We start from the raw sequence: 14,655 nt of genomic DNA, 5'->3' as shown, positions 1-14,655 counted from the left end.
TAACGAGCCGAGACCCGAACAGTTCGCGAACTGTTCGTCTCATTTACATCCCTATTTAGTATATACTCAAATTATATATTTTTTTGGTAGATCTATGCGTATCGATAGTTGTTCTATTAATGGCGTAAAATATTTTAAATCGCATAATTCAAATTGAATATTATTTTTATGAATTTGAATTCAATAAAATATATTAAATAATTGATTAATAAATCACATAATCAGAGTTGATTCGTAAGCTTACTTATGAACATGGTTCACGACCTAATAAATTGAATATTGTAAAAGTTGAATTTGATTGGTTTATATAAACTAGGAATCAGTCTCGAAAAGATTCAGTCATTATCGGAAAAAAAAAAAAAAAAAAAAAAGTCAGAAATTCATACTCGATCGATATATATCTACAAAATCTACAACATTTTATGTAATTTCTTGCACAAAAACAATGGATTCATGTCCCAAAGTTGCTTTTGTTTTCATCGTCACAAACATTAATCTTGGATTTGTCAGCTCCCAAACCTATGTCTGCTACCCTGAAAATAATTACACAAAGAACAGCGCATATGAATCTAATCTCAACACCCTTTTGTCCTCTCTCTCCCCAAATGTGGATAGCTTCGGATTCTACAACGCTTCCAGTGGACAAAACCCGGATCAAGTAAACGCCATGATTCTATGCAGAGCAGATGTGCAGCTCGATGTTTGTCGGAGTTATGCCCGAACCAGAAACGAGCTGTGTTATGGGATGGATTATGCATGCTGCGATACTCGAACACGCCGATGTATGGGATACTGGATACGTTTCCGAGGATTCTTGTAGGGAATACAAATAATTTCTCGGACCCGGAGAGATATAGTGCTGATCTGAGACAGCTACTGGACGAACTGAGGAAATCTGCGGTTTCTGGAGGATCTTTGTTGAAGGCTGCTGGAAATAGTAGGATGGCGCCGGATTATAATGTGGTATATGGGCTGATGCAGTGTACGCCGGATTTATCGGCGGCGGATTGCGATGGTTGCTTGGTTGAGGCAGGTAAAAATATAAACGGATTCCTAGCAGGGTCGAGTGGGGTGAGACTTTTGTTGCCCAGTTGCAATGTTCGGTACGAGCTTTCCAGCTTCTACGATGGAATTACGCTTCAGGAACGGGTCGCGGCGGCCGCGGCAGCACCACCACCGTCATCAGGTAAGTATATGTTTCAAGACATGCATGGTTTCATATATATATATCAGCACAAAAACATTTAAAATCCTTCCTTTTTGATAAGTATGGATGCAAGTGATTTTCATATCTTGCAGGAAAGAAGAAGAAACGGCCCGAATAGTCATCGCCGTTGTTGTTCCGATTGTTGCGAGTTTAATCCTACTTGCAGGCGTTTGTGTCTTCCTGAGGCAGCGTAGAAAGCATCAGCGAAGGGAAAAGTTGGAGAGTAAGTATATATATATATATATATATGATTATTCAAACGTAGCTAGCAAGCTACTTTGATTTAAAAGATTCAACTTTGATGGCAATTTGCTTTCATTTTTGAGAAGGTGGTGAGGATATGAGCATTGCTGAATCCATCCAAATTGATTTTAATGAAATTCGAGCTACCACCGATGATTTCTCTGATGCTAACAAGCTTGGGCAAGGTGGATTTGGTAGCGTGTACAAGGTAATACAACGTTTGTTCGATAACAGCTCGCATATGTCTATTATTTTCTTATATATATATACACCTTAAACACAAGGATTATTTGGTTTGAATTTGTTGTCATGTAACAGTGAGTACTTGCAAACGGCCAGGAAATCGCAGTCAAAAGGTTGTCGAGAGACTTCGGGCAAGGTGATCATGAATTCAAGAACGAGGTGGTGTTACTGGCCAGGCTTCAACACAGAAATCTGGTTAGGCTCTTAGGCTTCTCCATTGAAGGAACAGAGAGGTTTCTTATATACGAATTCGTTGAGAATGCAAGCCTAGATCATTTCCTATTTAGTAAGTACTTTTTGGGTTAAATTATATTCTGTAAAGAGAAAGTAGTTTCCATCAGGAGCTTGTTAACTTTATACTGAGCTGTGGTTGGTGCGTGCATCCAGATTCAGCCAAACGTTCGTATTTGGATTGGGATAGACGTTACAAAATCATCTTGGGTATAGCCAGGGGACTTCTTTATCTTCACGAAGACTCTAGACTACGGATCATTCACCGTGATCTTAAAGCCAGCAATATCTTGTTAGATGGAGAGATGACTCCCAAGATCGCGGATTTTGGCATGGCCCGGTTATTTGAGAAAGACGAAACTCAAGGAAACACCAGCAGGATCGTTGGAACTTAGTGAGTCTTTTACAATCACAAGCATTTCATCTTTCACATATATTTCTTTGTTTTTTGGATAGCAAAAATGTTTTATGCTAACTACTTAGCTTTGCTATTTCAGTGGATATATGGCGCCGGAATATGCAATGCATGGCCAGTTCTTCATTAAATCGGATGTGTTCAGCTTCGGAGTGCTGGTCTTTGAAATTTTAACCGGACAAAAGAACAACTCTTTTAGGAATGGGGAGAACCTAGAAGACCTGCTACGTTCTGTAAGTAAAATTCAGAAACTTACTCCTGATATTGTTGATTTTAGCACCTAAATTCAAGTTATATAAATGTATCATATCTTTGCATTCTAAGTTTGTTGAAAGTACTAGTTACTAATGAAATGATATATGTCTCTTGATTGATTCAGGCTTGGAGGCATTGGCGTGAAGGAACAACTACAAATATGATAGATCCTATGTTGAAGGATGGTATTAATTCGATGCGCGATATATTGAGATGCTTTCATATCAGTCTGCTTTGTGTTCAAGAAAATGCTGGGGATAGACCAACGATGGCTAATGTGGCTCTCATGCTCAGTAGTTTCTCCCTGACTCTGCCTCTGCCTTCGGAGCCTGCCTTTTTCGTTTCGGGTAGTTATGGTACAGATGTTATTTCTATGGAATTTTCGGACTCCAGCAAGTTACCAAAGCATGACTCAACTTTAAAAAATGGTTCCTCAATTAGTGGAGTTCATCCGAGGTGAGATTGAGCACAAGTACATACAGCACATTAGAGATCAATGCATGCCATTGCTTCATGTTTTTCATGAAAGCTAGCTGGAGTTTGAAGATAACACATGGGATTATTTTTTCGTTTTGAGCTTCAAATAGAGTAAGAACAATTATTGATTTGTGCCATTGTGACATGATTTTCTTGTTGCATTCCACTGATTTCGTATGACCAGTACAGCACATTAGAGATCAATGCATCACCATTGCTTCGTTTTTTTCATGAAAGCTAGCAGCAGTTTGAAAAAAATAAAACATTTGTGCCATTGTGACATGATTTTCTTGTTGCATTCCACTGATTTCATATGATCTTGTAGATGGGTGGGGAGCAATAACAAATTTGGATTTGATACGGATGATGACAATTTTGGTTTGATGTGCAAACTTTTTCTTATGGTGCATTTACTTGGTTTGATAACCATACGATGAACGGTAGATTTCAACCTAACATATGGTTATTACTCCAATGATAGATCTATTGTCCTATGATTTGTCACGTCAACAATATATAATTAATTACGCCTATGTGTAAAAATATGAACCGTTAGATGCATAGTTTGAGTATTACCCATATGCTAGGATCTCATCTATCATGATGAACATATTAATGCAATCACATCTATTATTTACTTTAAAAAAAATCAATTTTACTCAAATCTCAAGGCCATTATATATTATACCATATTTTATGTGATTTCTCATCCTTAATTACATATGGTATAATATATCCTGAACAATATTTATGGAAAAAAAAATCCACATAAATCCTAATATACCCTCCTATTTTGTTTTCCTCCCAATTTCTCAATTTTTTATAACTTAGTTTATCGATTTTATCTATTTTTAAAAATATATATTTTTTATACCTAATAATTTTGAGAATACTGTTTCTCATAATTTAGCTCATTTTTTTATTTTTTCCTCCTCTCCTTTAATGTGGGAATGTGGGAATTTTCCAGCTTGGCTGGTAAATCTTGTAATGCACTTTTAATTATCCTTATTAATAATATTATAAGTATTTTACCGTAAAAAAAAAATATAATAATTTACAATATTCAATAATATCTCACCCAAATTACATGAATACAAAATTAAAAATAAGATTATTTATACATCAATCACTATTTCAATCCTAAAATTAATAATTCAAAGTAAACATATTATTATTTATCCATATTATATCACGGTCCATGAAAATCATTTTTATAGTCCTGGTATGATTTATCTACTTGTAATCTCATCTCACTAAGTAAACGCAGTCTTAGAGTACATAAAAAATTACAAAAAAAAAAAACTACTAAATCTATCTAAATAAATTAGAAAAATTATTCGCAATCAAAGCCTCAAAGGAATCGAAGCTGAGACAAAGGAGTCTCAGGACCTCAACCTTAAACATTGGTAAGGAGTTTCAAGACCTCAACCTTAAACATTGGATAAAGAACTCATCGGCGACATATTTTTAATTCCTTATTTTTGTTTTTCCATTTTAGGTCTGTTGACATGAGTCTCATCGTCTCAATGCACTAAAAATTGAAAAATACAAAACTGAATTTGAAATTGACAGTGCTGATAAATTAAATGGTTAACATACCAACATACAAAATTGAAATCACAAAATTTTCCAAGATTAACTTTCTTCCCTAGCTCGTTCCTTGCCTATGGGCGAGGAGGGGTGCACCAAATCCACTCATCAATCACCGTGTTAAGCAAATTAGTACGCATCCCAAGATTATCAAATGAATAGCATATGGATTTAGTATTAACCTATTCCTTGCTAAGAATGAATGAGATCACGTACGTATTGTCATCCTTATTCGTTATTTCCTTCCACTATCAATATTTTTATATCCTAATAATTACCCAAAAACAAATGGTTACACATAAGAAAGCAATCATTTTAAAATCTTTAAAAAGATGGAAGCTTGACCATCCTATCCATTTATTGAAATATTTAAATTCAATAATGGTTATGAGATTGACCCCATCATTCCTCAGCGAGGACTTCGTCAAGGTGATCCTCTTTCACCGTATTTGTTTTTTATTTGTGCTGAGGGACTAACTTCAATTCTGCAAATAGCTGTTCAAAGAAGGAATTTACATGGCATCAAGGTGGCGAGATCGGCTCCGGCGATCTCACATTTATTTTTCGCAGATGATAGTTATCTTTTTTTTTCAGGGCCAATCTGGAACAGAGCACTTGTATTATTGATTGTCTAAACAAATACGAGGCAGCTTCAGGACAAAAGGTGAATTTTGACAAATCTTCTATCTCGTTCAGTGCCAATGTTTCAAATGAACTGAAGAACACTTTATGTGAGGTTCTTGGAGTAAATTATACTACCAACCATGGTAAGTATTTGGGTCTCCCTTCTCTCATTGGTAGAAACAAACGTGAAGTCTTTGATTTTATCAAGGAAAAGGCTTGGGGAAGGATGAATGGGTGGAGAAATAAATTTTTGTCTCGAGCTGGAAAAGAAATCCTGTTAAAAGCGGTAGTTCAAGCCATCCCGTCTTATGTGATGAGTGTTTTTGCCCTTCCTATCAATCTTTGTGATGAATTAGAGCGAATGATGAATTCGTTTTGGTGGGGTAAGTCGGGACATAATGAAAGAGGTTTACGATGGAAATGCTGGACAAAATTATGTTGGCGCAAGGAGGATGGTGGATTGGGTTTTAGAAAGTTGCATGATTTTATCACGGCTCTGTTAGCCAAGCAAGGCTGGAAATTGTTGTCTAAACCATGTACTCTAGCCTCTCAAGTTCTTAAGGCTCGTTAATTTCCGCACTGCAACTTCTTACATGCTAAAATTAGGCATAATCCAAGTTATGTTTGGAGAAGTATTTGGTCCACGGAAGGTTTATTAAGACAAGGGGCTAGGATTCGTATCGGTTCAGGGAAACAGACTTGCATTTGGAGGGATCCTTGGCTTCCTGATAAGATTAATCATTTTATTTCTTCAGGGGGGTCACCCAGATTTGATTAATACAACAGTTGAATCTTTGCGTGTCGCAGAATATGGAGCTTGGGATTTGGATATTGTGCAGGATTTGTTCTCGGAGAGAGACCAGCAGCTTATACTTTCTCTTCCATTAAGCCATCACGAGAGAGATGATAAGTGAATGTGGGAGGAGGAGAAACTTGGTGAATATTCTTTTAAAAGTGGGTACAAGACTTTAATAAATGCAGGAGTATCAAACGTTAATCCAGATGGTATCAATTGGAAGGTGGTTTGGAAACTGAATGTGTCGGCAAAAATCAAAAAACTTCATTTGGAGAATTCTTTCTTCTTGTTTGCCGACTTTGAAAGCGTTGCAGCGCCGTAGGGTGGAGGTGGCAGAGTGGTGTCCACTTTGTCATGATGAACCAGAGGACAATTTTCATGCTCTGTTGTCGTGTCCTTTTGCAAGAAATGTCTGGAGCATTTCTCTAATAGGTAGCAATCTTTCTTCTATTTTGTCTTTTTCAGATTGGTGGAATATTTTAGCTAACAACTGTTAGCTTAACAAGATTGGTTTAGCAGTAACTATTTTGTGGTGTGTTTGGCAAAATAGAAATGACATGATTTGGAATGGGAGGTGCAAGTTAGCTACTGTTATTTTCCAATTGGCGTTTAATATCCACTCTCAATGGTTAATGGTTAAGCAGGTGGGTGCTCAACCCTCCTCTTCTACTTCACAGATTGGGTTTCGAAGGTGGATAAAGCCTCCTGAAAATGTTTTGAAGTGTAATGTTGATGATGCTGTGATAGATAATTATCCTCATTTTGTCTATGGTTGCGTTCTTCATAATACTTATGGGGTAATGGTCGCTGCTGCGTATGGTAGATTGCAGGGACACCTTAACGCCACGGTAGCAGAAGCCTTGAGTATACGAGAATCTCTTAGTTGGCTTAAAAGTTGACTTTTCTCATATCATTGTTGAATCTGATACTCTGCTGGTCATTGAAGCGTTGAATAATTCTTCAGAGTCTGATTCTTCTAGATTAGGCTTAATAGTGGATGATTGTAAAATCCTTTCTGGGGATTTCTCATCTTGTCAATTTGTTTTTGTGTATAGATCAGCGAACCAAGCTGCCCATGCTTTGGCTAGGGAAGCGGTTTTCATGTCTGGTCTGTTAGGAAGGGCTACGCCCTCTCCTACTTTTATTTCCTCTGTAATTTTGCAGGATTTGGTTTAATGTTATTTATCTTGGTTTCGAAAAAAAAAAGTCTCAACATCTCACCATCTTTTGTGTAACACCCGGTATTTTAAAATACGTAAATCCGCATGCATAATAAGGATATTTAATTATTTAAATTTTAGATTTATGGGTTAAATAATTTTGTGAATTATTTGTGCATGATTTAATTTATTTTTAAGCATTTAACCCATAATTAGTAATTTTTATGATTTTTAGTATTTTAATTATTTGATCGCGTAGGCGGGACCGTGGACGGACGAGATGACAACTTTCTATCCAATTTATTTTATGAGCCTTTTTAGAGCCCTAAAATATTATTTTGAGTTTTATTATCTCAAAATTTTAAGTATTTAATTTTATATAATTTTAGGAGTCCATTTTTATCCAAATTAAGCCATTTTAATGACTTTTTATTATATTTAAAATTCCCTTAATTCTTTATTTCGGGATTTAATTATTTTATTAAGTTAGCTAGTATTTGATTTAGTTAGGAGATCTTTTTAAGTTGTTAATATCTCCTAATTAGTTATTAAAATATTATCTACCTAAATTATTATCCTACACTACCCAAATCATCGCCCAAATCCCCTCAACCGATTACTCACCTTCACTCAGCCGCCTCACCCCACCATCTTCATCAGCTCCTTCGACCCAGAAAGCTCAAGAACACCATAGCCACACTTTTGGAGGTCCAAAGCTTGTTGTCGTCCCGTCGTCCCGGAGTCGTCTCACGCCCGTTTTTCTTTGAATTCATCGGTGAAAGACATGATTTTCTTCTTGTTTTTAACATCATATCAGTATGTATTATGTAGGTTAAGGGTAGGCATCAAAATTCTTTAAGTATTTTTTTCTCAGAAAATGGTTGAAGCTTGTTGGTTGCATTCATGTTCATGGTTCACGTTGTTTTGATGGCATGGCTTGGTTCAGGGCTGAGGGTTCGGTCAGGAGGGGTCCTTGGGTGCCTAAGGATCGAACCATGGTCAGGTTGCAGGCTGGATGAGGGCTAGCCGATCGGGTTTTACTTGGAAGGGGCTGTGAGTGCAGGTTAGGGTTTTGGGGGAAAGTCCTTCGGGTTCGACGAGCAGGCTGCATGGGGCTCGAGCCAGGGTATGGTTCAAACCGGCAGGACCCTGGGGAGGTCCTGCCGGCAGCGCTCCGGCCGGTCGTGGCCGGAGCGGGGCGGCAGCAGGCGATGAAGGCCTGCTGCCCGTGCGGCGCGACTAGGGAAGGGGTTTGGGGTGTTGGGTTCGGGTTCTAGGGTTTAGGTGTGGTCCGGGTCGGGTCAGTAAGGTAGTGGGTCGGGTTAAGTGAGTCCGGGTTCGAGTTTGGTGGGCCGGGCTTGAGTCTTTTTATTTTTAAAATATTTTATGAATTAATGGGTTTTTGGGCCAATTAAATTGAAATAAAATTTTTTGGACCCCCAAAATAATTTTATTTGGGCTTTTAAAATTTTAATTAAGTTAATCCATTAATTTTATGGGCTTTTGAGCCCATAAAAGTTATTGGGCCAGTCTTTGGGCTTTTGGGCCCATAGGGCCAGTTTAAGTTGTTATTGGGCCTAGAATGTTTTATGGGCTTTGAATTAATTTAATTGGGCTTAGAATAATTTTATTGGGCTTAAGTATGTTATCGGGCCAGTCTCAGTGTTAATGGGCCAGATTTAAGTAAATGGGCTTGAGTGTTAGGGCCAGCAGTCCAAGACCATCCATGAGAAAATTTGCATGTGTCCTGATTATATATTTAATTATTTTTATGCATTGAAGTTATTTTAATATTTATATGTTAGTAAGAAATTAAATTAAATATATATGAAGGACACACATTTTATTCAAGTACATGCATTCATGAAATAATATTTTATGCATGATTTAATGTTTAAGGTTGAGCAAGAAAATATTTTATGTTGGAAGTTGAAGTAGTGTGACAATTTAAGGGGGATTCGTCCCCATATGATTGAAGGGCAGTTTACTGCCAATTTAAGAGGTGATTCGTCACCGGCCACGTACGTTGGTTTCCACGCTGATCAGTATTTAATGTATGATTTAAGGTTACACTACGGATACAACCATGCGATGTTAGAAAATTAATTGCTCAACAATGTTATGTATTATGTTATTTAAGTTTATTTAAGTTAAGTTATGTTATGTAATTTTTAAGCATGCTCATTCATGTATATGTATGTATTAGTATTTAATTGTTTTAAATTATTTTTAAACCCTTGTTATGTTAGCATGTTGGGCCTCTAGGCTCACTACACTGGTATGGTGCAGGTGAGGACGTTGAGGATGATGTTGTACCCACCGGAGGCGAGGATGTATGAGCAGACATGCAGTGACCCCGTGACCGTGATAGATGTCTGAGTCACGTGCATGTTTATTTTTGTCAGCATGCTACATTTTATATTATTTTTCAGTGGTTGGGAATTTTGAATATTTTATGGAATATTGTTAGTGCATGCAAATTTTAATCATTTTATTTATGCAGTACTTTTAATTAAATATTTGACTCAGATATTTATTTTATTTTAAAGAATGCATTTTTATTTAAGTATTTAGTTGTTTATTTATTTATTTATTTATTTTAAAACTTTTTATTCTGTGCATATATGTATGGGCATATATGTACATATTTTATTTAGTAAGTATAAAAAAAAAATTTCCGCATATTTATTTATTAATTATAGAGTTAGGGTCGTTTCAGTTGGTATCAAAGCACGGTCCTTGGAGGGGTCATAACTGCTATGCGAGCTCAGAAATCCACGCTACCGGTCTGTAAGTTTTAAGTGTTTATAGCATTATTTAATTTTTAGAATTTAAGTTAGCATTAATTTTTAAACAACTTAGTTATGCATGGCGATTTACGTAAAGAAATATGTGGTGGTGCAGAATGCCTCCGAGACCAGTTAACAGACGTGGGGGACCTCCACCTCCACCTCCACCTCCGCAGAACCCTATTGCAGCATTGGAGCAGGCCAATGCAAATATGATGGCAGGGATTACTGCTCTGTTAGAGCAGCAGGCTACTCGTCCCAGGTTGTCCCACGAGGAGGACGTTGCTGAGAGGTTTCAGAAGAAGGGACCCAAGGAGTTTGTTGGTACCACCGATCCTTTGGTGGCGGAGGGATGAATTCGCTCTCTAGAGTCCATCTTTGCTTATATGGGGATCACAGACACCGACAGGGTGAACTGTGCGACGTACATGCTGAGGGGTGATGCAGCGCTCTGGTGGGAGGGTGCAGCCAGAGGAGTCGACCTTCCTACACTGACCTGGGCAGAGTTTAGGCGTATCTTCTACGTCAAGTACTTTACTGAGGATGTGCGCAGTCGCATGATCCGTGAGTTTATGAGTCTCCGTCAGGGGGACAAGGCCGTGGTTGAGTATGTGAGGCTGTTCGAGAGGGGCTGTCACTTTGTGTCCTTGATTGCTGATAGTCCGCAGGAGAAGTTGAGACAGTTTGTGGAGGGCCTGAAGGCTGATATCAGGCATGATGTTCGTATGGCAGACGTCCTTACTTATGAGTCTGCAGTCAGTAGAGCCTTGCGTTCCGAGGAGGGTCGGAGAAAGATCCAGAGGGAGCAGCAGGGGAAGAGGCAGTTTCAGGCTGGGTACCAGCGACCATCTTCGCAGCCTCCTGCGAAGAAGCAGTATACAGGGCCGGCTAAGGGCCCGAATCAGCAGCAGAGGCCACAGCAGCAGAGGCCGCAGCAGCAGAGGGGCAGGGCCCCTAATGCCATAGCTTATCCTACTTTCCCGAAGTGCCAGAAGATGCATTCGGGACCTTGTCTATTGGGAGCAGGAGTTTGCTACCACTGTAGGGAGCCAGGGCATCAGATAGCTAACTGCCCGAGGAAGAAGAACACTGCTGGGAGAGTGTTTGTGATGCAGGCTGAGGAGGTAGATCCAGACACCTCCTTGATCACCGGTATATCCTACTCCTAGCATTTTAATAATTTTCCTTTGGTTAAAAATTTAGTCTTTAATTTGGAATTCTTGTTATTTGGGTTATTTAACTGCATGTTAGAATATGAAGCATGTTTTACTTGTGATTAGAATTAAGAATTTGTAGTGACTCGTTGGGGAAAATTTAGTAGTGGTATGAAACTGTTGGGAATTTTTTGCGTGCAGGGAGAATTCTAGTTAGAGGCAACTCCACGTTTGCGTTGCTAGATTCAGGGGCTACGCATTCGTTTATCTCCCTGGAGTTTATCAGGCAGGTAGGCATCACACCTGAGAGTAGTGACAGTGGGTATGATGTTACTATGCCGTCAGGGCAGATTATTTCTACCTCGAAGGTTATTCGAGGACTGAAGTTGAAGCTACAGGGACACTCCATTCGAGCAGATGTAGTAGTTTTGCCTTTGAGTGGATTCGATTTGATTTTGGGCATGGACTGGTTGACAGTCATTGGAGCTTCGATTGATTTTCGTCGGAGATCAGTGTCAGTGAGACCTACAGTAGGCGACCCGTTCACTTTTCATGCATCTCAGAGCAGTGATATTTCTCAGGTGATATCACATATTCAGGCGAGGAAGTTGTTGAGACGGGGTGGCCAGGGGTTTCTAGCGAGTATTATCACGACTTCAGAGCCATCTAGCAGATCATTATCAGAGATAGAGGTGGTTCGTGACTTTCCGGATGTCTTTCCGGATGATGTTGCCGGAATTCCACCAGTGAGAGAGGTGGAGTTCAGCATCGACTTAGTGCCAGACACCGTGCCTATCTCTAAGGCACCGTACAGGCTTGCTCCTACCGAGATGAAAGAGTTGAAGGAGCAGATTCAGGAGTTGTTAGAGAAAGGCTTTGTTCGACCTAGCTTTTCTCCTTGGGGAGCTCCGGTGTTATTTGTGAAGAAGAAGGATGGCAGTATGAGACTGCATCGATTACCGAGAGCTCAACAGGGTCACAGTGAAGAACAAGTATCCACTGCCGAGGATAGAGGATTTATTTGACCAGTTGCAGGAAGCTTCGGTGTTCTCCAAGATCGATCTGCGATTTGGTTATCATCAGTTGCGTGTTAGAGATACAGATGTGTCCAAGACTGCTTTCAGGACACGATATGGGCATTACGAGTTCTTAGTGATGCCATTTGGGATTACCAATGCTCCAGCGGTTTTCATGGATCTCATGAACCGAGTCTTTCAGCCATATCAAGATCAGTTCATCATAGTCTTTATTGATGATATTTTGATCTATTCTAGGAGCATCGAGGAGCATAGACAGCATCTTCAGACAGCCTTGCAGACTTTGAGGGAGCATCGGTTGTATGCCAAGTTCAGCAAGTGCGAGTTTTGACTTGAGCAGGTGGCATTTCTTGGCCACATTATTTCGAGAGATGGGATTGCAGTTGATCAGTCTAAGGTTGAGGCAGTGCAGAATTGGGGTATTCCGAAGAATGCTTCAGAGATTCGCAGTTTCTTGGGTTTGGCAGGATATTATAGGAAGTTCATCAAGGGTTTTTCCTTTATTGCAGAACCCTTGACTTCCTTGACCAAGAAGAACGCGAAGTTTATCTGGAGTTCAGACTGTCAGAGGAGCTTCGATCGGCTGAAGGAAGCACTCACTACTGCACCAGTGTTAGCGATGACAGTACCACACGAGGAGTTAGTGGTGTACACCGACGCGTCTAAACTAGGTTTAGGCGCAGTACTTATGCAGTGTGGTAAGGTTATTGCGTATGCGTCGAGACAGCTGAAGATTCATGAGCAGAATTATCCGACGCACGACTTGGAGTTAGCAGCAGTGGTTTTCGCTTTGAAAATCTGGAGGCACTATCTGTATGGCGAGAAGTGCAAGATTTTCACAGACCACAAGAGTCTCAAGTACTTCTTCACACAGAAGGAGTTGAACATGAGACAGCGCAGATGGTTGGAGTTGGTGAAGGACTATGACTGTGACATTAGCTACCATCCGGGTAAAGCTAATGTAGTGGCCGATGCTTTGAGTCGGAAGTCGTCAGTGGTATCATGTTTGACCGTACAGTTACCACTACAGAGCGAGATTCAGAGATTTGGCTTGGAGTGTTATCCGAGCGGTAGTGCACCGAGCTTGTCAGTGTTGACGGTGCAGCCAGTTCTGCGAGATCGGATTAGGGAGGGACAGTCCACTGATGAGGAGTTGCAGCGATGGAGACAGAGAGATGAGGCTAGAGGTAATCTCTTGTATACAGTGGAGGATGGTATCGTTCAGTACCGTGGGAGGATGTGGGTACCGAACGTCGATCAGTTGAGAGCTGAGATTTTAGCAGAGGCTCACACATCTCCGTACTCCATTCACCCCGGAAGTACGAAGATGTACAAAGACTTGCAGCTATTGTATTGGTGGCCCGGGATGAAGAGTGACATCGGGAGAGTGGTGTCAGAGTGCTTGACTTGTCAGCAAGTCAAGGCAGAGCATCAGCGTCCAGCAGGACTACTTAGACCTCTGCCTATTCCGGAATGAAAATGGGAGAATATTACGATGGACTTTGTGGTTGGCTTACCGAGGAGTGCCAGAGGTTGCACAGCGATTTGGGTGATTGTAGATAGACTCACCAAGTCAGCTCATTTCTTGCCGGTGAGGACTACTTATACTTTGCACAGTATGCAGAGCTTTACATCAGAGAGATTGTTAGACTGCATGGCATACCAGTGTCTATTGTGTTAGACAGAGATCCGAGATTCACATCTGCGTTTTGGAAGAGTCTGCACACAGCTTTTGGGACGAGGCTTTTGTTCAGTACAGCATTTCATCCCCAGACAGATGGTTAGTCTGAGAGGGTGATCCAGGTTCTCGAGGATCTTCTGAGAGCTTGTGTCATTGATTTTCGGGGCTCTTGGGAGACTAGACTGCCATTAGTGGAGTTTACCTATAACAACAGTTTTCAGTCGTCTATAGGTATGGCTCCTTATGCAGCATTGTATGGGAGGAGATGCAGATCTCCTGTGCATTGGGATGAGGTTGGTGAGCGGATTTTGCTGGGTCCTGAGATTGTGCAGCAGACAGCTGACATAGTGACTCAGATTCGAGATCGGATGAGGACAGCTCAGAGTCGGCAAAAGAGTTATGCAGATGCCCGACGACGAGATTTGGAGTTCGCTGTAGGTGATCACGTATTCCTGAAGGTGTCACCTATGAAGGGAGTAGTGCGTTTTGGCCGGAGAGGCAAGCTTAATCCGAGGTATATAGGGCCATTCGAGATCTTAGAGAGAGTTGGCACGTTGGCCTACCGTTTAGCTCTACCACCAGGGCTAGCGGCAGTGCACAACGTTTTCCATGTATCCATGCTTCGGAGATATGTCTCCAACCCGTCGCATGTGTTGGATTTCGAGCCCTTACAGTTGCCACCAGATCTAGTGTATGAGGAGAGGTCAGTGCGGATCTTGGCAAGGGAGGAGCGGAGGCTTAGGACGCGGGTCA

At 40.4% G+C, this 14,655-nt stretch overlaps 1 protein-coding gene and 1 pseudogene across 1 annotated transcript; both read left to right on the top strand.

Moving 5' to 3' along the window:
- Window positions 1-445: 445 nt before the first annotated feature.
- On the top strand, window positions 446-3,054 carry LOC140873681 (cysteine-rich receptor-like protein kinase 29; annotated as a pseudogene).
- A 1,805-nt stretch (window positions 3,055-4,859) lies between these two features.
- Window positions 4,860-6,199, top strand: LOC140873680 (uncharacterized). Its single transcript, XM_073276887.1, has 3 exons — window positions 4,860-4,873; window positions 5,256-5,668; window positions 6,093-6,199. The coding sequence occupies exons 1-3, from the start codon at window positions 4,860-4,862 to the stop codon at window positions 6,197-6,199; spliced, it is 534 nt and encodes a 177-aa protein (XP_073132988.1).
- Window positions 6,200-14,655: the final 8,456 nt, after the last annotated feature.

The sequence above is a fragment of the Henckelia pumila genome, unplaced genomic scaffold, assembly GCF_033568475.1.
Source record: "Henckelia pumila isolate YLH828 unplaced genomic scaffold, ASM3356847v2 CTG_80:::fragment_1, whole genome shotgun sequence".
NCBI lineage: Eukaryota > Viridiplantae > Streptophyta > Magnoliopsida > Lamiales > Gesneriaceae > Henckelia > Henckelia pumila.
Note: the sequence above shows the minus strand (reverse complement) of the source record. Positions and strands in the feature narration are given on the sequence as shown.